The sequence below is a fragment of the Bufo bufo genome, chromosome 5 (genome assembly GCF_905171765.1).
Source record: "Bufo bufo chromosome 5, aBufBuf1.1, whole genome shotgun sequence".
Lineage (NCBI taxonomy): Eukaryota > Metazoa > Chordata > Amphibia > Anura > Bufonidae > Bufo > Bufo bufo.
In genome coordinates, this window is record NC_053393.1 from 477,854,734 (window position 1) to 477,878,788 (window position 24,055).

Sequence of the window (24,055 nt, forward strand, 5' to 3'; positions counted from 1 at the left end):
GTGACAAATGTCTAACACAAAGGTGTACCCAAACATCTGGAGAGATAACTGGCAGAAAATGTGTCCGTGCATCATCATCAGAGTGATTATATGACTCATCAAGATGTAGATTGAAGACACAGCTGAATAGAGATGGCCCGAACTATCCGACGGCGAACAGTTCCCGGCGAACATAGCTTGTTCGCGTTCGCCTCTGCCGGGCGAACACATGCGATGTTCGGTCCGCCCCCTATACATCATCATTGAGCAAACTTTGACCCTGTACCTCACAGTCAGCAGACACATTCCAGCCAATCAGCAGCATACCCTCCCTCCCAGACCCTCCCACCTCCTGCACAGCATCCATTTTAGATTCATTCTGAAGCTGCAGTCTTAGTGAGAGGAGGGAGACTGTAACTGCTGCTGATTTAATTGGGAAATCGATAGCTAGGCTAGTGAATTCAGTGTCCACTCCAGTCCTGAAAGACTCATCTGATCTCTGCTGTAAGGACAGCGTCCTGACAGCACCCCAAAAAGCCCTTTTTAGGGCTGCAACATTAGTCTGCTTTTTTTTTTTCCTTTATATACATATTGCAGTTGCCTGGCCTGCCTGTGTGTGAGGAGCTGCAGGCCCACAGACTGTAGTGTGCCCACTGCCAGTGCTCACCCCTGTCATTCCGTGTGGCACAGGACTTTGCTTAAAAAAAGGCACTTAATTTGTACACTTTAATCTAAGGTTAGTTGCCTGCCAGTGTGTGTCAGGCTGACTTCCACTGACTGTAGTGTGCCCACTGCCAGTGCCCACCACTCATACCGGCTGGCACAGGACTTTGCATAAAAAAGGCATTTAATTTTTACACTTTAGTGTAATTTCAGCTGCTTGCCTGCTGCTAGTGTGTGTCAGGCCGACTTCAACTGACTGTAGTGTGCCCACTGCCAGTGCCCACCCCTGTCATCCCGTGTGGCACAGGACTTTGCTTAAAAAAAAGGCACTTCATTTTTACACTTTAATCTAAGGTTAGTTGCCTGCCAGTGTGTGTCAGGCCGACTTCAACTGACTGTAGTGTGCCCACTGCCAGTGCCCACCCCTGTCATCCCGAGTGGCACAGGACTTTGCTTAAAAAATAGGCACTTAATTTTTACACTTTAATCTAAGGTTAGTTGCCTGCCAGTGTGTGTCAGGCTGACTTCCACTGACTGTAGTGTGCCCACTGCCAGTGCCCACCACTCATACCGGCTGGCACAGGACTTTGCTTAAAAAAAAGGCACTTCATTTTTACACTTTAATCTAAGGTTAGTTGCCTGCCAGTGTGTGTCAGGCCGACTTCAACTGACTGTAGTGTGCCCACTGCCAGTGCCCACCCCTGTCATCCCGAGTGGCACAGGACTTTGCTTAAAAAATAGGCACTTAATTTTTACACTTTAATCTAAGGTTAGTTGCCTGCCAGTGTGTGTCAGGCTGACTTCCACTGACTGTAGTGTGCCCACTGCCAGTGCCCACCACTCATACCGGCTGGCACAGGACTTTGCATAAAAAAGGCATTTAATTTTTACACTTTAGTGTAATTTCAGCTGCTTGCCTGCTGCTAGTGTGTGTCAGGCCGACTTCAACTGACTGTAGTGTGCCCACTGCCAGTGCCCACCCCTGTCATCCCGTGTGGCACAGGACTTTGCTTAAAAAAAAGGCACTTCATTTTTACACTTTAATCTAAGGTTAGTTGCCTGCCAGTGTGTGTCAGGCCGACTTCAACTGACTGTAGTGTGCCCACTGCCAGTGCCCACCCCTGTCATCCCGAGTGGCACAGGACTTTGCTTAAAAAATAGGCACTTAATTTTTACACTTTAATCTAAGGTTAGTTGCCTGCCAGTGTGTGTCAGGCTGACTTCCACTGACTGTAGTGTGCCCACTGCCAGTGCCCACCACTCATACCGGCTGGCACAGGACTTTGCTTAAAAAAGGCATTTAATTTTTACACTTTAATGTAATTTCAGCTGCTTGCCTGCTGCTAGTGTGTGTCAGGCCGACTTCAACTGACTGTAGTGTGCCCACTGCCAGTGCCCACCCCTGTCATACCGAGTGGCACAGGACTTTGCTTAAAAAATAGGCACTTAATTTTTACACTTTAATCTAAGGTTAGTTGCCTGCCAGTGTGTGTCAGGCTGACTTCCACTGACTGTAGTGTGCCCACTGCCAGTGCCCACCCCTGTCATACCGAGTGGCACAGGACTTTGCTTAAAAAATAGGTACTTAATTTTTACACTTTAATCTAAGGTTAGTTGCCTGCCAGTGTGTGTCAGGCTGACTTCCACTGACTGTAGTGTGCCCACTGCCAGTGCCCACCCCTGTCATACCGAGTGGCACAGGACTTTGCTTAAAAAATAGGCACTTAATTTTTACACTTTAATCTAAGGTTAGTTGCCTGCCAGTGTGTGTCAGGCTGACTTCCACTGACTGTAGTGTGCCCACTGCCAGTGCCCACCACTCATACCGGCTGGCACAGGACTTTGCTTAAAAAAGGCATTTAATTTTTACACTTTAATGTAATTTCAGCTGCTTGCCTGCTGCTAGTGTGTGTCAGGCCGACTTCAACTGACTGTAGTGTGCCCACTGCCAGTGCCCACCCCTGTCATACCGAGTGGCACAGGACTTTGCTTAAAAAATAGGCACTTAATTTTTACACTTTAATCTAAGGTTAGTTGCCTGCCAGTGTGTGTCAGGCTGACTTCCACTGACTGTAGTGTGCCCACTGCCAGTGCCCACCACTCATACCGGCTGGCACAGGACTTTGCATAAAAAAGGCATTTAATTTTTACACTTTAGTGTAATTTCAGCTGCTTGCCTGCTGCTAGTGTGTGTCAGGCCGACTTCAACTGACTGTAGTGTGCCCACTGCCAGTGCCCACCCCTGTCATCCCGTGTGGCACAGGACTTTGCTTAAAAAAAAGGCACTTCATTTTTACACTTTAATCTAAGGTTAGTTGCCTGCCAGTGTGTGTCAGGCCGACTTCAACTGACTGTAGTGTGCCCACTGCCAGTGCCCACCCCTGTCATCCCGAGTGGCACAGGACTTTGCTTAAAAAATAGGCACTTAATTTTTACACTTTAATCTAAGGTTAGTTGCCTGCCAGTGTGTGTCAGGCTGACTTCCACTGACTGTAGTGTGCCCACTGCCAGTGCCCACCACTCATACCGGCTGGCACAGGACTTTGCTTAAAAAAGGCATTTAATTTTTACACTTTAATGTAATTTCAGCTGCTTGCCTGCTGCTAGTGTGTGTCAGGCCGACTTCAACTGACTGTAGTGTGCCCACTGCCAGTGCCCACCCCTGTCATACCGAGTGGCACAGGACTTTGCTTAAAAAATAGGCACTTAATTTTTACACTTTAATCTAAGGTTAGTTGCCTGCCAGTGTGTGTCAGGCTGACTTCCACTGACTGTAGTGTGCCCACTGCCAGTGCCCACCCCTGTCATACCGAGTGGCACAGGACTTTGCTTAAAAAATAGGTACTTAATTTTTACACTTTAATCTAAGGTTAGTTGCCTGCCAGTGTGTGTCAGGCTGACTTCCACTGACTGTAGTGTGCCCACTGCCAGTGCCCACCCCTGTCATACCGAGTGGCACAGGACTTTGCTTAAAAAATAGGCACTTAATTTTTACACTTTAATCTAAGGTTAGTTGCCTGCCAGTGTGTGTCAGGCTGACTTCCACTGACTGTAGTGTGCCCACTGCCAGTGCCCACCACTCATACCGGCTGGCACAGGACTTTGCTTAAAAAAGGCATTTAATTTTTACACTTTAATGTAATTTCAGCTGCTTGCCTGCTGCTAGTGTGTGTCAGGCCGACTTCAACTGACTGTAGTGTGCCCACTGCCAGTGCCCACCCCTGTCATACCGAGTGGCACAGGACTTTGCTTAAAAAATAGGCACTTAATTTTTACACTTTAATCTAAGGTTAGTTGCCTGCCAGTGTGTGTCAGGCTGACTTCCACTGACTGTAGTGTGCCCACTGCCAGTGCCCACCACTCATACCGGCTGGCACAGGACTTTGCATAAAAAAGGCATTTAATTTTTACACTTTAGTGTAATTTCAGCTGCTTGCCTGCTGCTAGTGTGTGTCAGGCCGACTTCAACTGACTGTAGTGTGCCCACTGCCAGTGCCAACCACTGATACCGGGTGGCACAGTAGCTTGCCGATAAATAAGGCATTTAATTTTTAGACAGTAGTCTAAATTCAGTTGCTTGCCTGCTGCCAGTGTGTGTCAGGCCCGCTTCCACTGACTGTAGTGTGCCCACTGCCAGTGCCAACCACTGATACCGGGTGGCACAGTAGCTTGCCGATAAATAAGGCATTTAATTTTTAGACAGTAGTCTAAATTCAGTTGCTTGCCTGCTGCCAGTGTGTGTCAGGCCCTCTTCCACTGACTGTAGTGTGCCCACTGCCAGTGCCAACCACTCATACCGGGTGGCACAGTAGCTTGCCGATAAATAAGGCATTTAATTTTTACACTTTAGTGTAATTTCAGTTGCTTGCCTGCTGCCAGTGTGTGTCAGGCCCGCTTCTACTGACTGTAGTGTGCCCACTGCCAGTGCCAACCACTGATACCATCTCCCCGTTCGAAAAATCTATTCAATAAATGGCACCCAGATTGGGGACGTTAGAGGGATTAAACTGATGAGAATAGTACTACAGAAAATACCACTCATATCGGGTGTGACAGTAAATTGCACGGCGCAGACGCAGTCACCGTGGATAAAAACAAAGGGGAGGGAGCCAGCGTTTTTTTAACCATCTCCCCGTTCGAAAAATCAATTCAATTGACCTTTCGGGGACCCTTGGTGTTGTACGTGGCTGGGTGGAGGAAGAAACCTTCAATGACATCACCGGGACGTGGCTAGCTTGGTATCCAACCTTGTGCAAATGGGGAGTTTGCGGTTGTGCAAATGAACTGTTTGCGGTGCATTAAAAGGGGAGTTTGGTCTGTCAATGTCTGTGATGCGGGCGTAACCCTTACACTACCTGATCGATACAACATCATACCTGATCGTATACACACACTGGATGTTTTAAAGCACGTTATTCCAAACAATTTAGGAATGTTAGTTGATTTATGCCCTTTATGGATTAAAACCCGACTCTGCGTCCACTACGTAATTTTCCATGGGAGTTTTGCCATAGATCCCCCTCCGGCATGCCACAGTCCAGGTGTTAGACCCCTTGAAACAACTTTCTCATCACTATTGTGGCCAGAAAGAGTCCCTGTGGGTTTTAAAATTCGCCTGTCTATTGAAGTCTATGGCGGTTCGCCCGGTTCGCCAGTTCGCGAACATTTGCGGAAGTTCTCGTTCGCTGTTCGCGAACTGAAAATTTTATGTTCGCGACATCACTGCAGCTGAATAATAATGTCATCATTTTCATTTAAATTATACCAAGAAAGTAGATTAGTTTTATGTCATGGTCAGAAGCCAATATTAAAGACTTAACCATTCTGAATACCGATGATAAGGTCTCATCATCTTGGTGGAATATCTTGCAATACCGTTGAAGGTGTTAAAAGCACGCTGTAAAAATCAAGGAAAACTTCAGTTTGCAACAAAGGGGCACATTTATTAAGACCGGCGTTTTAGATATTCATAACTTTGGCGCATCCAGCGTCAGTTCTAAATGTAAGATAGCTTCCGAGCTGTCTTACATTCAGACCTTTTTCTACGCCTGAAACGGGCATAGAAAATGGTAAATGAGACGGGCCTAGCAGCCTCTCCTCTTCCCCGCCCGCGCCGCGCCCACAATTTTAGACCTGGCGTGAGCGGGGAGAAGTCGCCATCTGCTCCTGAAATATGTTTAATATAGGTGTATTTCAGAATAATAAATGACCCCCAAAATGTTCCATTTAAAACATCTTAAATTTTATAGAAAAGTTGTTACCAAGGTTACCCTGTCCAATCTGCGGCAGCATTTATTAGTGACGGTTACCCTGATTCCAGTGTTGGGTCACTTACTGTTGCTTGTGAAGAACTTTTTCAGAGATTTATTGTTGAGTCCTGGCACTCATGAGCATCGGACTCCCCCGTGCCCTGCTACACTCTGCATCTAATATGGCATAAAATACAATAAAACCACATACTGTGAGAATATTCTCCCTGTAAGGTGGCATGTGCAATCTTACAAGTCCATGACACACACTTACTGAACACCATTGTAGAGACCTAAATCCTTACAAAAAAATAATAACACGTGGACATGGCCTTATTTGTTTCACTGACCAGTGCAGTCAAGTCTTTGTCATATGATGGTCAGTAATAGTGTTGATCCCAAATATTCTAATCGTGGATTTTTATCGCGAATATCGAGAATTCCCGAAAATCTAGAATATAGTGCTATTTTTTCGTAATCGCGAATATTCTAGTTGTTTTTTTTTTCATCAGTAACCTCCCTTCTTGCGGGCCAATGAGAAGGCTGCAATGTCTTTGTCTGAGCTTAGCAACATCCCTAGCAACCAATAGGAAAGTTGCCTACCCCTTTACTATATAGTTACTATATAGTTCTGAGAGAGAGAGCAGGGTCATTGCTGTGCTCTGTGCTTTGCTGAGTCATCTGGATCCTTATTCAATTACATTAGATAGTTAGTTAGCTTATATATATAATACAGATAGTGTAGGTTAGATCGTGATATAGTGTAGCTGATAGGTTCCAGTGCAGGGTGTTAGGGAGTGTGATAGGAATTACTGTGCTGTGATAGGGATTAGTGTCTCTGTTAGACACAGTGCTGTGACGTCACAACAATACTTGGTGCACCAATCAGTAGTATCTACTCAGACCTGATAAAATGTGAAGTTTCATGTATTGCGCAAAAAAAATGTGCATCATTAGTGCCTATATGCGTAATTGCGAAAATAATGACTGTAGATCTCGAATTCTAGAATTCGCGAATTTATTGCGAATATTGCCTATGCTGCTCATCACTAGCCAGTAACATAGTTGACATGGTTGATTGCCCAGAGTAAGGCAAAAAAACATGATTTGGGGGATGGCAATTGCCCTGTATTAGAGAAAAAAAATCCTTCCTGACTCCAAGTATGGCAATCAAAATAAATCTCTGGATCAGTTCAGTATCATCTGCAAATATTCAAATGACAATTTTTATCCAAATAACATGGAAATCTTGCCCACTATAACTCAAGATTTTTTTTTCCAGCAAAATATTTGAAAACATGCACTATTTTTCTGGCAAGTAAATGTGTAACTGTCTACAAGGCATATCATGCAAATTAACTGTGTACTGCATATAATAACATTATACAGGGCTGCAGCTATGCCATAATTTTCATTCCTGACCATGGCATCCAATCCTTGACTGCAGAGTTGACGTCAGTAAGGTGAACTTGTCACAATTGGAGCGAGTGATTGGCTGCTGTAGCCGCTTGTTGGCAGAGAACCAAGGAACCACGAGCCAAGTAGCGGTGAAGAATTTGAACATTTATTTGTTTTCCTTTTGTAACATGTATACAGCTTATTTTCAGATTTCATGAAAGCCTGGAAAAGGTGTTTTGTTTTGTTTTTTAATGCATGTTCAGTACAAGTCCATGATGGATCTAACAACAGCAGGCAATACTGCTAGGTACAGACCAGCCCACCTTATACCATGGGTTCTCCTAGCCAGATGCCATAGACAAGAAGTTATACAAAATAGTTCACATTAGACATCTTATGGCATACATGGGTCTCATTAGTGATGAGAGAAGCGAACCTCGGATGTTACATCCAAAGTCGCTTTGTTCAAAACTTGGGATTTATACTGTACGGAGATCTGTCTCAATACAGTATTAAAATGTATGGGCTCCGACGAGCCGAGTTTACTTATTCGCGAAGTTGCACGAATAACCTTTGAATCAAAGCAGAGTTCGGTTTCAAGTTTTAAAGTTTAAAAATCAACTACCAAAGTTATTCAACAAAGTCACGCGCGACCTCGCGAATAACTAACTTAGGCTCATTGGAGCCCATACATTATAATACTTTACAGAGACGGATATCCGTACAGTATTAATCCGATGTTTTGAACAAAGCGACTTCGGATGTAACATCCGAAGTTCGCTTCGCTCATCTCTAGTTCTGATCAGTGGTGGTAGGTCTGCTGCACTGCTGTCCCATGTGGGCGCAGATGCCATGTGGCTCACCGTGCCACCTGGTGTTCTGGGGTAAGGATGCCTGCACACAGTGCGCATTACACATGTTTTGTCCATGTGGATTTCGTGCAGAAAAATCACAGCATAATACAGTACCAGCAAAGTGAATAAGATTAGACAATTCTCATGTACACTTTGCTTTTTTCGGAAATTGACCTTCTGTACGGATTTTGAAATCTACAGAATGTCAATTGTTCTTGCATTTTTTTTTCTGCAAATTTTAACCCCTTTCAATCAAATCCACACCAAAAAAACTAACTAAAAATTCCACCTAAACCGCAATAAATATAATTTCTGTACCTTTTTTGTGCAGTTTCGTGTAGATTTCTTGCAGATCCATTTTGCTGCTCCATGAGTCAGTCTCTGTACCCTTAGGGTGCACTTACCTGTGGCCTCTTGAAGGGCCGATGCATTTGTTAATCCTTCCGCAGCCAATGGTTTTGGGGCCCTCTGTATTCCAGGCGTCCTCTTCATCCAGAGGGTGCCTGAGCTTTCAATTCCTTAGTGACTAGCAAAGGTGTAGGAAGTCGGGTGTTTCTGCCATCTATGAGGGTTATCCCTGTCTTTTCTCCCATCTGTGTCCCTGAGTGTTCTCCATTTTTTTACCTACTCCACCTCTGTGCTCTTGCACCTCCAATTTCAATATCAAGTTCTGTTTACCCAGTTCATCTGCCTTGTCCTTGCTCCTGCTCAGTACCTAGCCCGCATGCCCTGCTTGTGTCTGCTCACCAGCCTGCCTGCAAGTCTCCTCCTGTGTCTTCATGTTTCTGTACAGGCAGGACTTCAATTTACCACAAATCAGTCTAAGTGCCTATTCATACATAACTGTGGTTTTGGTGCGTTTTATGTGCCTAGAGCTTCCGATGCTTGCACCAGTGTTCCTGACCCCAGTGGGTCAGCTTCCAACTACACTGGGACTGTCCCAGGAGGTAGCAGTCCGGTTACCCAGCAGTGAAGTCCAGATACCTGTACAGGAGTTAGAGGGTGAATTCCTGGGAAGTGCCAGAATAACACCCTTAGGAGTTAGACCAAATCCAAATCGGTTGGTTGGCAGAGTGGGTCCACACTGCTGAACAAAGGCATGAGACAGGGGATGCCATTTTGATTTTTGATTTTGATTTGATTCAACTTTATTGTCATTACACATGTATAATACAGGGTAACGAATCAATCAGAAGTGCAAAGAGCAGCAAGTGCAATAAAAACAAGTTATATACAGATAAGGATAGTGTAGAAAGTAGGAATAGTTATGTACAGATTAATTAAGTATACAGGTGAAACTCAAAAAATTACAATATTGTTTAACCACTTCCCATCTGGGCCATTTGCCCCCTTCCTGACCAGGCCAAATTTTGCAAAACTGACATATCTCACTTTATGTGGTAATAACTTTGGAACGCCTTTATTTATCCAAGTCATTCAGAGATTGTTTTCTCGTGACACATTGTACTTCATGATAGTCATAAATTTGAGTCAAAATATTTCACCTTTATTTATGAAAAAATCCCAAATTTACCCAAAAATTTGAAAAATTTGCAATTTTCTAAATTTCAATTTCTCTGCTTTTAAAACAGAAAGTGATACCTCATAAAATATTTATTATTTAACATTCCCCATATGTCTACTTTATGTTGGCATCATTTTGGAAATGTCATTTTATTTTTTTAGGACGTTAGAAGGCTTAGAAGTTTAGAAGCAATTCTTCAAATTTTTAAGAAAATTGCCAAAACCCACTTTTTAAGGACCAGTTCAGGTATGAAGTCACTTTGTGGGGCCTACATAGTGGATACCCCCATAAATTACCCCATTGTAGAAACTACACCCCTCAAGGTATTCAAAACCGATTTTACAAACTTTGTTAACCCTTTAGGCGTTCCACAAGAATTAAAGGAAAATGGAGATCAAATTTTTAAATTTCACTTTTTTGGCAGATTTTCCATTTTAATACATTTTTTTCTTTAATACATCGATGGTTAACAGCCAAACAAAACTCAATATTTATTACCCAGATTCTGCGGTTTACAGAAACACCCCACATGTGGTCATAAACTGCTGTATGGGCACACGGCAGGGCGCAGAAGAAAAGGAACTCCACATGGTTTTTAGATGCCATATCCCATTTGAAGCCCCCTGATGCACCCTTACAGTAGAAACTCCCAAGAAGTGACCCCATTTTGGAAACTAGGGGATAAGGTGCCAGTTTTATTAGTACTATTTTTGGGTACATATGATTTTTTGATCATTCATTATAACACTTTATGGGGCAAGGTGACCAAAAAATTGGTTGTTTTAGCACAGTTTCTATTTATTTATTTTTACAGCGTTCACCTGAGGGGTTCAGTCAAGTGACATTTTTATAGAGCAGATTGTTACGGACGTGGCGATACCTAATATGTATACTTTTTCTCATTTATTAAAGTTTTACACAATAATAGCATTTTTGAAACAAAAAAATTATGTTTTAATGTGTCCATGTTCTGAGAGCTATAGTTTTTTTATTTTTTGAGAGATTTTCTTATGTAGGGGCTCATTTTTTGCGGGATGAGGTGACGGTTTTATTGGTACTATTTTGTGGGACATACGCATTTTTGATCACTTGGTGTTGCACCTTTTGTGATGCAAGGTGACAAAAATTGCTTGTTTTGACACAGTTTTCTTTTTTTTTTTTTTACGGTGTTCACCCGAGGGGTTAGGTCATGTGATATTTTTATAGAGCTTGTTTTTACGGACGCGGCAATACCTAATATGTATACTTTTTTTTATTTGTTTCACTTTAACACAATAATAGCATTTTTGAAACCAAAAAAATGATGTTTTAGTGTCTCCATGTTCTAAGAGCTATAGTTTTTTTATTTTTTGAGAGATTTTCTTATGTAGGGGCTCATTTTTTGCGGGATGAGGTGACGGTTTTATTGGTACTATTTTGTGGGACATACGCGTTTTTGATCACTTGGTGTTGCACCTTTTGTGATGCAAGGTGACAAAAATTGCTTGTTTTGACAGTTTTTTTTTTTTTTACGGTGTTCACCCGAGGGGTTAGGTCATGTGATATTTTTATAGAGCTGGTTTTTACGGACGCGGCAATACCAAATATGTCTATTTTATTTTATTTTTTCTATTTTAAATTTTTTTTTTTTATTCCTAACTTGGGAACTTTTTTTTTTTTTACATGTGAAACTTTATTTTATTTTATTTTTTCAACCCTTTATTTTTTTTATTTTTTTTATTTTTTTTTTACACTTTTCGTCCCCCATAAGGTCATACAAGACCTCTGGGGGACATTTGCTTCACTTTTTCTTTTTTTTTTCACTGTTGATTTCTCCTGTAACTGGGGCTGACATAGTAGCCCCAGTTACAGGACAAATGCACCCCTATAGAGGCTGTACAGCAGCAATCCAGCGCTGTACAGCCTCAGAGCAGGGCTGATCGAGGTCTCTGAGAGACCTCACACAGCTCCTGCACTCTCCGGTCACGGCGGTCACATGACCGCCGGGCCGGAACAGGAAGCGCATAGCGCTTCCTTCTCTGCAGACACAGCGCTCGGTGAGCGCTGTGTCTGCAGCGATCCGGAAGGCAGGGACACCTGGGCACTGTCCCTGCCTTGTCTTAGGGTTGCCCTGCTGTCACTGACAGCGGGCAATCCGATCAGCAGCTGCACGATTAGCGTGCAGCTGCTATTTCTGACAGGACGTTTTAAAACGTGCTGTCAGAAATAGACGTCCACCCATAGGACGTTTATAGTCTATGGGCGGACGTGAAGCGGTTAAAGTTCATTTATTTCAGTAATGCAACTTAAAAGGTGAAACTAATATATGAGATAGACTCATTACAGGCAAAGTGAGATATTTCAAGCCTTTATTTGTTATAATTTGGATGATTATGGCTTATAGCTTAAGAAACCCCAAAGTCACGATTTTGAGGTCCCCTTTGCTCAGGGGGTATGGATTAATTAGCTGACTAGAGTGTGACACTTTGAGCCTAGAATATTGAACCTTTTCACAAAAGTCAAATTTTAAGCTGCATTAATTAAATTCTTTTTAAGTTGCATTACTGAAATAAATGGACTTTTGCACAATATTCAAATTTTTGTGAGTTTCACCTGTATAGAGCAAATATACAGATGTACTGATGTATAGTGTTGATCACGAATATTCGAATTTCCAATTTTTATCGCGAATATAGGTACTTTGAAAATTTGCGAATATTTAGAATATAGTTATATATATTCGTAATTTCGAATATTCAATTTTTTTTTTTTTTTTTTTTTTTTTTTTTTATCAGTACACTGCTTCAAGCTTGTGGGCAATAAGAAGGCTGCAATATACTTGACTTTAGGAGTAGTAATGTTTGCGAATTTTGCTCTATATTCGTTTTTTTCGAATATTCGCTATTTTGCTATATATTCTTGTTTTAGAATATTACGAATATTCGAAAAAACTAAGTTATAGCAATATAGCGAATATTCAAAAAAAAAATCGAATATAGAGCAATTTAGCTAATATAGTGCTATAATCTTCTTTGTCTAATAGTTGTAAGTTGAAAAATTCGAATCCAAAAATTCGCATATTACACAATCATTACCTTTCCGATTTTTCGAGTAAAATAAATCGCGAATTTTCAAATTTGCGAATATTTGAAGAATATTTTACAAAATATTCGCGAAATATCGCGAATTCGAATATGACCCCTGCCGCTCATCACTACTGATGTATACATATATACAGATATACAGATGAACTGTTTCTATATTGCTATACAGACGGCAAATATACAGATGTACTATGAACAAGTATACAGATGTGCTACGTATATACAAATTTACAGATATATAGTAAACAGATCTGCAGAATGCTATGAATATAGCTCCAGAAGTGGAAGAGTAGTGCTATGAACAGACTATAATAGTGAACAGTGTAAGTGTAAGTACGTACTATAACAGAGACTTTTGCTATGACAGTGTCCCAGCTATAGCAGTAACCAATATGAACATGCCGTGAATGTTAAGAATAAATGACAGTCATGATCATGGTCATTGGGAAGAATGGAGGGGAGGAGGAGTGTAGATGAAAAGGTTCAGCAGGGGACTGAGTTCAGTAGGGTGACAGCTGTGGGGAAGAAACTGTTCCTAAACCTGCTGGTTTTAGTCTGAAGGGTCCTGTAGCGCCTTCTGGAAGGAAGGCAAGAAAACATACAATGCAACAGCACTCTGCAAACCAAATAAAGTACAATAATGCCAAAATAATATTAGTATTCTGGTGTAAATGCTACGCTAAAAAATTTGAGATGCTTGGCAAATCATTTTGTACAAAATTATTTGAGCCCATCTGCCAAACATCAAGGCGATCTCAGTAAGACGGGAACCTAACACTAAATATCACATTAACTGGTGCCATCCTATCCTCCATTACATTCAGGGAAGGCCGGCACCAAATAGGTATTATATAGTGTGGGTTCGGCATGCATGAGGAGCCTGCATACCCTGAATATAATGGAGGCCATTTTGGCACTATAAGAGACAAAATATAATGTGGGCTCGGCATCCATGTGGAACCTTCATTCCCTGAATGTAATGGTGAGGATCTTGTGTGTGGGGCAAGCATAACTTGAGGTGTGCGAGGACCAGTTGCTCAAATCCCTTCATAACTATAGGTGTGAGTGCTACAGGGTGATAGTCGTTCAGGCACATTGGTGATGAGTGTTTCAGCACTGGCACAACAGAGGTGGTCTTGAAGCACGCTGGTACTACTGCCTGGGCAAGTAACCAGTTGAAGATGTCAGTGAAGACCCCTGCAAGCTGCTCAGCACATGCTTGAAGCACACGTACAGGAATGCCGTCAGGTCCAGCAGCCTTGTGAGCGTTGATACTGCTCAGTGCGTTATGCACATCTGTGATGGTGAGAGTAAAGGTATGGCAGTCATCAGAGGGTAGGGTTTTGGCAAACTTTTCCTTATTGTCCTTGTCAAAACGAGCGTAAAAATCATTTAGCACAGTGAGGGAGTACACAGTCATGGCTGTCTGTGTGGAATTGCTGAGCTTATAGTCAGAGATGGCCTGAATGCCCAGCCACATGCGTCGTGGGTCAGAGTTGAGAAAGTGTTCCTCCACCTTCAGCTTGTAGCTGTGCTTGGCCTTCTTGATGCCCCTCTTCAGGTCTGCCATGGACGTACTGTAGGCCTGAGCGTCACCTGATCTAATGGCAATGTTTCGTGCCTTTAGTAGAAGCTAAAGTCTATACCAACATATCATTAACCAATAAATAGACTTATTCTTTAGATTTCTGGAAATTTTGAAAAGTATAAAGGCTGTAAAAATAATGCTACCTTAGGCCCCAGTGATTGGAATGACTGTAATTTAAAGATAGTGGTTTGCAGGGTGGAACGTATAGTGGGCTTGTTGTGATTGAAGTATTCGAGTGCAGTAATAATCAATATTCTGCATGCTGCATTTGTATGGATTGACAGATGATTACAAGCACATCATAAAGCTCTCGCTCTGTTAATACATGGCTGGGATGATGGCTGCAGATTTAACACTTAGGAGTTGTAACCAGTTGTATTGTATGTGGAAATTGTAGATGTGCTGGGCTCTAGCTTTCTGGGTTGCCCAATACAATGGTTTTCTTTCATGGCGTGCTATTACCAGACATGCATGTTCAGCTTTTACTTGTCTGGTACTTGATCAAGCATAATAATATAGAGAGGTACCTGAGCTGCTAGTTTTGACCTCTACAATTTCGTTTGCAAACAGATCTTAAAATAACTAGTTCTCAAAACTGTTATTAAGCACCCCCCCCCCCCCCAAAAAAAAAAAAAAGAAAAGAAAAATATCTTAGCACAAGAGGTTTTTGCTTTGAGGCTTAAATTTGTTCTCCATAGTGTTATTATCCAAGTAAATTTGCATTTCATTGAAATCCTGCCTATGATGATATTAAGATGACTGCTGAAAAAGTGAACTGTACAGAATAGAAAGTGTCAGTCTATTATGAAACTCAGTGGTCGGTGTAAAAAACTGCAGGACTTCAGGATTTGTTTTTTTCAGTATACACAGTGCATAGCTGCCAAGAGTCCTGCATTTACCTACATTGTCCAAAATTTTAAAGAGACAATCCCTGTAAATTTGGCAGTCCAAAAATGGGGAAGAGGTTATAAAAGCCCCACCCTAAATGGGTGCTACAGGGCAAGTTTGAGGTGTACCCGGGGTGAGGTTTAGGCAGGCCCTTTAGGACTTGCCTTTTAGTTTTTTCCAAGAGCCGTAACTTTAAGGCAAAAATTTTTCTTAAGTTGAAATTTTAATTGCACTATTTAATTTAATATATATATATATAAAATGAAGCCACCAAAAATTTTCTTTGCATCGCCATACTCTGACACCCATAACTTTTTTTTATATTTCTACCTACTAAGCTATGTCAGGGCTTGTTTTGAAGAGAGAGTTGTAGTTTTTATTGTTACCATTTTGGGGTACATAATATTTTTTCATAATATTTTCCAACATTATTTTTTTTTGGGGGGGAGGGACCAAAAATAGCAAATTGGTTATTTTTATTTATAAATTTTTACCGAGTATGTTATTTTAATAGTTCGGACGTGATTTTGAATTGTTTGGATACTAACATACCAGTCATTTTTTTTATTGCTTATTTATAGAAATTAATAAGCAATAAAAAAAATGACTGGTATGTTAGTATCCAAACAATTCAAAATCACGTCCGAACTATTAAAATAACATACTCGGTAAAAATTTGCAACATTGGGAAAGTGGGGTGATTTTAACTTTTAATACTTTGGGATTTTTTATATTTATTTAAACTTTCTTTTAATTTACTATTTATTTACCTAGGGAAACTTGAACATGTGATTGTTTGATCACTTATACTATAGACTGCAATACTATTGCTTCCAATTAAGCCCTGCTCCAGTCAGGGCTTAAAGGGCATTTATACAACAGATGTGCAAGCCTTCACAAGGCCCCAAGATCCCAGAGAAACCAGTCAGGAACCCTACAAATTTACTGCAGGGGGTCCATTCGGAGGACAGAGGGAATCCTCCTCCTGTCTAACCTTTCAGGTGCCGCTTCACTATTGGCCTCAGTCTCTAAAAGATTAAGTGACTGAGATCAGAGTTGTCTTTGATCCCAGTCATTGCAGCCGTGTGTCCGTTGTATTACAAAGCCAGCACCACTCGTGTATGAAGCAGACTCAGATCATGTGCCTGATCCAAGCATTCTCAATGTGTGTATAATGTAAAAACCCAATTTAAACAATAGGTCATTTTAAGGAATTAGTACATGCTAATTATTTACCCTCCTGACATACAGGGAGTGCAGAATTATTAGGCAAATGAGTATTTTGACCACATCATCCTCTTTATGCATGTTGTCTTACTCCAAGCTGTATAGGCTCGAAAGCCTACTACCAATTAAGCATATTAGGTGATGTGCATCTCTGTAATGAGAAGGGGTGTGGTCTAATGACATCAACACCCTATATTAGGTGTGCATAATTATTAGGCAACTTCCTTTCCTTTGGCAAAATGGGTCAAAAGAAGGACTTGACAGGCTCAGAAAAGTCAAAAATAGTGAGATATCTTGCAGAGGGATGCAGCACTCTTAAAATTGCAAAGCTTCTGAAGCATGATCATCGAACAATCAAGTGTTTCATTCAAAATAGTCAACAGGGTCGCAAGAAGCGTGTGGAAAAACCAAGGCGCAAAATAACTGCCCATGAACTGAGAAAAGTCAAGCGTGCAGCTGCCAAGATGCCACTTGCCACCAGTTTGGCCATATTTCAGAGCTGCAACATCACTGGAGTGCCCAAAAGCACAAGGTGTGCAATACTCAGAGACATGGCCAAGGTAAGAAAGGCTGAAAGACGACCACCACTGAACAAGACACACAAGCTGAAACGTCAAGACTGGGTCAAGAAATATCTCAAGACTGATTTTTCTAAGGTTTTATGGACTGATGAAATGAGAGTGAGTCTTGATGGGCCAGTTGGATGGGCCCGTGGCTGGATTGGTAAAGGGCAGAGAGCTCCAGTCCGACTCAGACGCCAGCAAGGTGGAGGTGGAGTACTGGTTTGGGCTGGTATCATCAAAGATGAGCTTGTGGGGCCTTTTCGGGTTGAGGATGGAGTCAAGCTCAACTCCCAGTCCTACTGCCAGTTTCTGGAAGACACCTTCTTCAAGCAGTGGTACAGGAAGAAGTCTGCATCCTTCAAGAAAAACATGATTTTCATGCAGGACAATGCTCCATCACACGCGTCCAAGTACTCCACAGCGTGGCTGGCAAGAAAGGGTATAAAAGAAGAAAATCTAATGACATGGCCTCCTTGTTCACCTGATCTGAACCCCATTGAGAACCTGTGGTCCATCATCAAATGTGAGATTTACAAGGAGGGAAAACAGTACACCTCTCTGAACAGTGTCTGGGAGGCTGTGGTTGCTGCTGCACGCAATGTTGATGGTGAACAGATCAAAACACTGACAGAATCCATGGATGGCAGGCTTTTGAGTGTCCTTGCAAAGAAAGGTGGCTATATTGGTCACTGATTTGTTTTTGTTTTGTTTTTGAATGTCAGAAATGTATATTTGTGAATGTTGAGATGTTATATTGGTTTCACTGGTAAAAATAAATAATTGAAATGGGTATATATTTGTTTTTTGTTAAGTTGCCTAATAATTATGCACAGTAATAGTCACCTGCACACACAGATATCCCCCTAAAATAGCTAAAACTAAAAACAAACTAAAAACTACTTCCAAAAATATTCAGCTTTGATATTAATGAGTTTTTTGGGTTCATTGAGAACATGGTTGTTGTTCAATAATAAAATTAATCCTCAAAAATACAACTTGCCTAATAATTCTGCACTCCCTGTATACAGTAGGTGGACGTGCTATCTACCACTATCCTGGGATTTTTGTCTCTGTAAACCCTCAGTAAAGACTACAGAGACATTTCAGTCTTACCCAGTGTCTCATCTGGTTTTATAAGTTTAAAAATGTCTTTGTTTCAGTTGCTCTTCTTTTATTTAGGGACTATGAGGCTATGAAGTTACAATATGCTTTATATTATGTCTCAAATGCAGAATAGCAGATCTCATTCTATCATAACTATTCCAGACAGCTCACTTCACTTGCTATTTCAGAAAGCTCTGATCTGTATTGTATGCATTAATCAGATCTCAAACAATGACAAACTGAGAGGCTTCAATTGTGCTTTTGTCTTTACTGGAAAAAATACTTAAAATGTAGGCAGTTTGGAGAATACGTGTGTATTTAGATTGTTTTCTCGTGATTTATGGGTGGAAATTGTGGTTATCAGAGGATTAGAGGTAACAGTCTCACCCATATCCTGGTGCAAGGTGCGCCCTGAGGCAACTCTTCCATACTAAAATACAGTGGTATAATACTGTAAATAGTACATAATAGGTGGTGGAAATGTTATAGATTGTGCACTGGTTTCCAGGAGCTTCAAATTATTCTTCTGCTATAAGATAAACCCAAAGCAATGCCATGTCTACTGCCTTCTGTCTCTTAAGATCCTAAGATGATAGCAGGCCATGATCAACTATGAACATAAGGGGGGGGGGGGTTCCAATGTGAAATTTACAAGCTTGCAACAATCTACAATCTAATCTGTTGAACCCCCAAGTGGAAAATTAGTCAGGGGTTGCTGGGTTTTATAAGCATAAGGGTATCACCAGTTCACATTGCTGGCCACACGTGTCCAAACCATGTCCACCTGTGGCAGCCAATGAACGTATAGATTTGCAGTAAAATTGTGAGACCATTGGCTGCCACAAGTGGACGCAGCTTGACCACATGCGGTCAGCCATGTCTTCTAGGTGTATCCTATTAATGATAACAAGGAGCATGGTTCATGGTGCCAAACTGAGGAGCAACAGCTTCAGTTTTCAATCTCTCCTTCCAGTCTTGTTCAGACTATTATTGGTCATGTTTTATTGTCCTACATTTACCCAAACCATTAAACATTTTAAAACCCATCATAGTCAGCCATATTTGTGACTTACAAGGTCAAACAGTTAAAGGGGTTGTCTCAATAAGACAACGCTTTTCCACTCATAGAGTTGTCATAGTGAGGGGACCCCTGTGGAGAGCTGCCAACAAAGAGTGGCTCCTAGTAGGGTGAACTTAACCTTGGCACTTATTACATAGTCAACTATTCATTTAAATTACCAACATTTAATATTTTACAGATGACCAGTCACTACTTCAAGTTCTAACCAAGGGGTCTGGTGCATAAACTTAATTGTTGAAAGGGGGTTAATGAGATTATTTAGCACTGCATCTGTTCTGCTAAAATTTAATAATACAATTATCAAATGTCTCTGATTGAATAATGCTAACTTAGTTATTTTCATTTGTTGGCTTTATCCAATTATTTTTTTATACATTTGATATAAACCTATTGTTTTTACTGTTTCTTTGCAGAGGAAATATTTAAAACCCACATTGCCCACTGGTGGGCTCCAGATGGCGCCAGACTAGCATATACAACAATCAACGATACCAAAGTCCCCACCATGGAGATCCCTGTGTATACAGGGTCAATTTACCCAACGGTGAAAAATTATCATTATCCAAAGGTGAGACACATATCAGCTTTGAATGACTTCAACATGCAGTACAATGCATCTATCTATCTATCTATCTATCTATCTATCTATCTATCTATCGATCATAAGACAAAGGAGGTTGTAGCAGCACTTGCGGGTCTGTTCCTTCAGCCAGTATTGTGGTGGTGCCAGCGGTGATGGGTACCAGTCCATAGAACCCCCAAACTTCAGAAACGTAGGAAAGACTGCAGCACTCCCAGGTCTTCAAGCAATTCTGATTAATTCACCAAATAGTGAGACGTTTCGACCTTACATGGTCTTTTTCAAGCATCAAGGGAGTGCATACAATGATATAAATTCCCTCCCAATAAGTCCCATGGTTACCTGCATCATCATTATGTAAATTCCAGCAATTCATTATCATATGAAGAGTATCAAACGAGAGTATCAACATACAATCATTTCTCATCAATATATCTGTGTGGATTCACCAAATCATATCTAATAAAGCTATTATATTAAATATACCGTAGTTGCTTACTGTCTCTGTCATTAATGTTGGGGATCCCTGTGGGCACACCACTTCTTGATCCTGTATAGAAAAAGAGCGCGCTCCGTCCTGCATCCCTATAATAGATTAGAGGCGCGCGATGTAAACTCCCTATTTAGACCTTTTGGTTCCAATGTTTCAAGTTCAAAAATCCACCTCAGTTCAAGTCTCTTGAGTACACGTTCTCCATCTCCTCCCCGCCTCTGGGGGGATACCCCGTCAATAATGCTAAATCTGAGATGGGAAACATTATGCCTGAGTTTCAAAAAATGTTCCGGTATTGGTAGTTCAGATTTCTGTAATTCGTGTAGTCTCTCACACACACCCCTTAATTCAAGACAGTAGGAAGTCTTTGAAAATTATCTTTTTATACTTAGATTTTTTTATATTCTGATTTAATTAATTGGTGATATCTATGAATAATAATTCCCCCACTCTGAATGTAGAGTTGTGGTCCCTCTCAAAAGCTCGGTATAAATTGGTAGGAACTGTAGGAACGGCATCGCTCCTGTTACATGTGAGCGCAAGCGCATTAGCGCCCCTGGCACACCGGGCCTAGAAGGCTCCGGCGCACGTGTACATCGCGCGCCTCTAATCTATTATAGGGATTCAGGACGGAGCGCGCCATTTTTCTATACAGGATCAAGAAGCGGTGTGCCCACAGGGATCCCCAACATTATTGACAGACACAGTAAGCAACTATATTTAATATAATAGCTTTATTAGATATGATTAGGTGAATCCACACAGATATATTGATGAGACATGATTTGTATGTTGATACTCTTTTCATTTCTACATATGATAATGAGTTGTCTGGAAATTACATAATGATGATGCAGGTAACCATGTGACTGAGGGCCCTTGCACACGACCGTATGCCCTCCGAGATATGCGGTGAGCGGGCCATTTGTCCGGGAGCGGCATTGATCCTGCGCACGGGAGCACACAGCATCATAGATTACAATGATGCTGTGCACGTCGGGCCGCCCGTGGAGCAATTGTCCTGCACTCATATGATTTTATTCTATGATGCTGTGCGCTCCCGTGCGCACGATCAATGCCGCTCTGGGACATATGGCCCGCTCACAGACCGTATGTCTCGGAGGGCATACGGTCGTGTGCAAGGGCCTTTATTGGGAGGGTATTTATACATTGTATGCACACCTCACTTGATGCTTGAAAAAGACTATGTGAGGACAAGAAGTCGCACTAATTGGTGAATAAATCAGAATTGCTTGAAGAACTGAGAGTGTTGCAGTCTTTCCTACGTCTATCTATCTATCTAATATCTAATATATAAAGCTGAGAGTATGTATGTGTGTATGTACAGTATGTATGTCCACTAGGAATCACACCCGTCGCATTTACAATGACAAAATTTTGCACAGCCGCCTCCTCTGACTCGGGGAACGTCATAGACTATGTTTTGAGTGGAAATTTTCACCCCGCGCTTTGCAATTATTTGCCAAAAAATACGCTTAGTAACCTAACCGCCAAACTACAGGAGCCATTGTCTGTCGGCTGTTGTGGCAGTTAGCCTGGATTTTCATCAGGTTGCATAGAGCAGCCAATCACAGCTCAGCTTCTATTTTGCTACAGTTCATTAAGATGAGCTCTGATTGGTTGCTATAGGCAATGAAAGACATTCTTAGTATAAGACAGCTTTATGTGTGAGTTAATATGATTTCGATTGCCACGCTTAGCCAACGTTGTTGTAGAGGCTGATGTAACTCACTTGACCTTAAGTGTATGCTAATTCTGTGGGGTTTTATATACTGTGAAATAAAGACAATAATGCCCCATAAGAAAAGGAATTCGATTGTATGATTGTCAGACCGCTGTGGAGGTCACTGTTAAAAGGTCTGGCACTGTGGAGGTCACTGTTAAGGGGGCGGGGGACTGTCGAGGCCACTATTAAAGGGGCAGCTGCTGTGCAGGTCACTGTTAAGGCAGCAGAGTACTGTAAGGTCACTGTTAAGGGAGCGGGGTACTGTGGCAATCACTGTTAAAGGGGAAGGCGCTATGGAGGTCTCTGTTAAGGGGGCAGGGAATGGTGAAGGTCACAGTTAAGGGGACTGTCCCCTATGGAGGTCACTGTTAAGGGGCGAGTGCTGAAGAGATCACTGTTAAGGGGGCGGGCCCCTGTGAAGGTCACTGTCAAGGGGTTAGGGTGCTGTGGAACTCACTGTTAAAAGGGCATCCTGCTGTGAAGGTCAAAGTTAAGGGGGTGGGCTGCTGTGGAGGTCCCATTTTAAGCAGGTGGAGCACTGTGGGGGGGTTCAGTGTTAAGGGGTGGGGGCTGTGGAGGTTACTGTTAAGGGGGCAGGGAATGGTGGAGGTCACAGTTAAGGGGTTTCTACCACCTCATTTTGACCTAATTAACTCTCAGACACTAGCGATCTGAGCCAGACACTAGCCATCTGAGCCAGTGGACGAATTCTCGCGCCTGCGCAGTGTGCGTCTGTATTCTGCGCAGGCGCAGTGAATGTCTGACCGCTCCCTGCACAGACATCTCCACTGCGCCTGCGCCGATGACCGAGATGTCTGTGCAGGCAGCGGTCAGACATTCACTGCGCCTGCGCCGAATACAGACACGCACGGCGCAGGCGCGAGAATTCGTCCACTGGCTCAGATGGAGGATGTCATTCAAGAGGAGATGGGCGGGCTTAACGGACGAGCGGGGTGGCATACAATGTGAGTAGACCGAGCCTCTAGGTGCTGAAAAGACGCCCCCATAGCACCTAGAGGCTCATTAGCATATTAATAAAAGTTTGTTTTTTAGTGAAACGGATCCACACACAGGTCTGAGAATAGCATGGTTAGGTAGATCAGACACTAGCAGATCGCTAGTGTCTGAGAGCTAATTAGGTCAAAATGAGGTGGAAGAAACCCTTTAAGGGGCGAGTGCTGTAGAGGTCACTGTTAAAGGGGCGGGCCCCTGTGAAAGTCACTGTCAAGGGGTTGGGTGCTGTGGAACTCACTGTTAAAGGGGCGTCCTGCTGTGAAGGTCAAAGTTAAGGGGGTGGGCTGCTGTGGAGGTCCCATTTTAAGCAGGTGGAGCACTGTAGTTCAGTGTTAAGGGGTGGGGGCTGTGGAGGTTACTGTTAAGGGGGCGGGGTGCTGTAGAGGTCATGTTATGGGGGAAAACTGTTGATTATCTTTTAACGACACACACAAACATTAAAGGAAATAGATTAAAAATACCCGTGCAAAGCCGTGTCCTTCTGCTAGTCTATTATATCTATCTATCTATCTATCTATCTACTGTATCTGTCTATCCATGGTTCGGGTTAGGCATCACAGTTAAGCTTCTCTCAAACTGCTTGTTTTTCTGATCAGTTATTGGAGTAATCAGGGTACATAGGAGCACTCATTACCAATAATAAGGTCATATAATCATTATGCCAATCAGCTGATAAATGAGCATTTGTCAGCTGCATCTTTTGTCAGAATGAAATATACCCGAATATCAGTAACACAATTCCCTGTGTAATCAAGGATATGCTGCTGATAATCAATAGAACTTTATGGGGAAGGAATGACCGCAGTGCTACTTGTTCCTCCTCCATATACAGGGTGGGCTATTTATATGGATACACCTTAATAAAATGGGAATGGTTGGTGATATTAACTTCCTGTTTGTGGCACATTAGTATATGTGAGGGGGGAAACTTTTCAAGATGGGTGGTGACCATGGCGGCCATTTTGAAGTTGGCCATTTTGAATCCAACTTTTGTTTTTTCATTAGGAAGAGGGTCATTT

At 42.1% G+C, this 24,055-nt stretch overlaps 1 protein-coding gene across 3 annotated transcripts in view; it reads left to right on the plus strand.

Annotated features, from left to right (window-relative positions):
- Positions 1 to 24,055, plus strand: part of DPP6 (dipeptidyl peptidase like 6) — a 1,686,142-nt gene that overhangs the window by 1,544,013 nt on the left and 118,074 nt on the right. For all 3 annotated transcript variants that reach the window (XM_040434145.1, XM_040434144.1, XM_040434146.1), the window contains one exon: positions 19,616 to 19,770. In XM_040434145.1, coding sequence (XP_040290079.1) covers positions 19,616 to 19,770 — 155 coding nt within the window. The remainder of the gene's footprint in view (positions 1 to 19,615; positions 19,771 to 24,055) is intronic.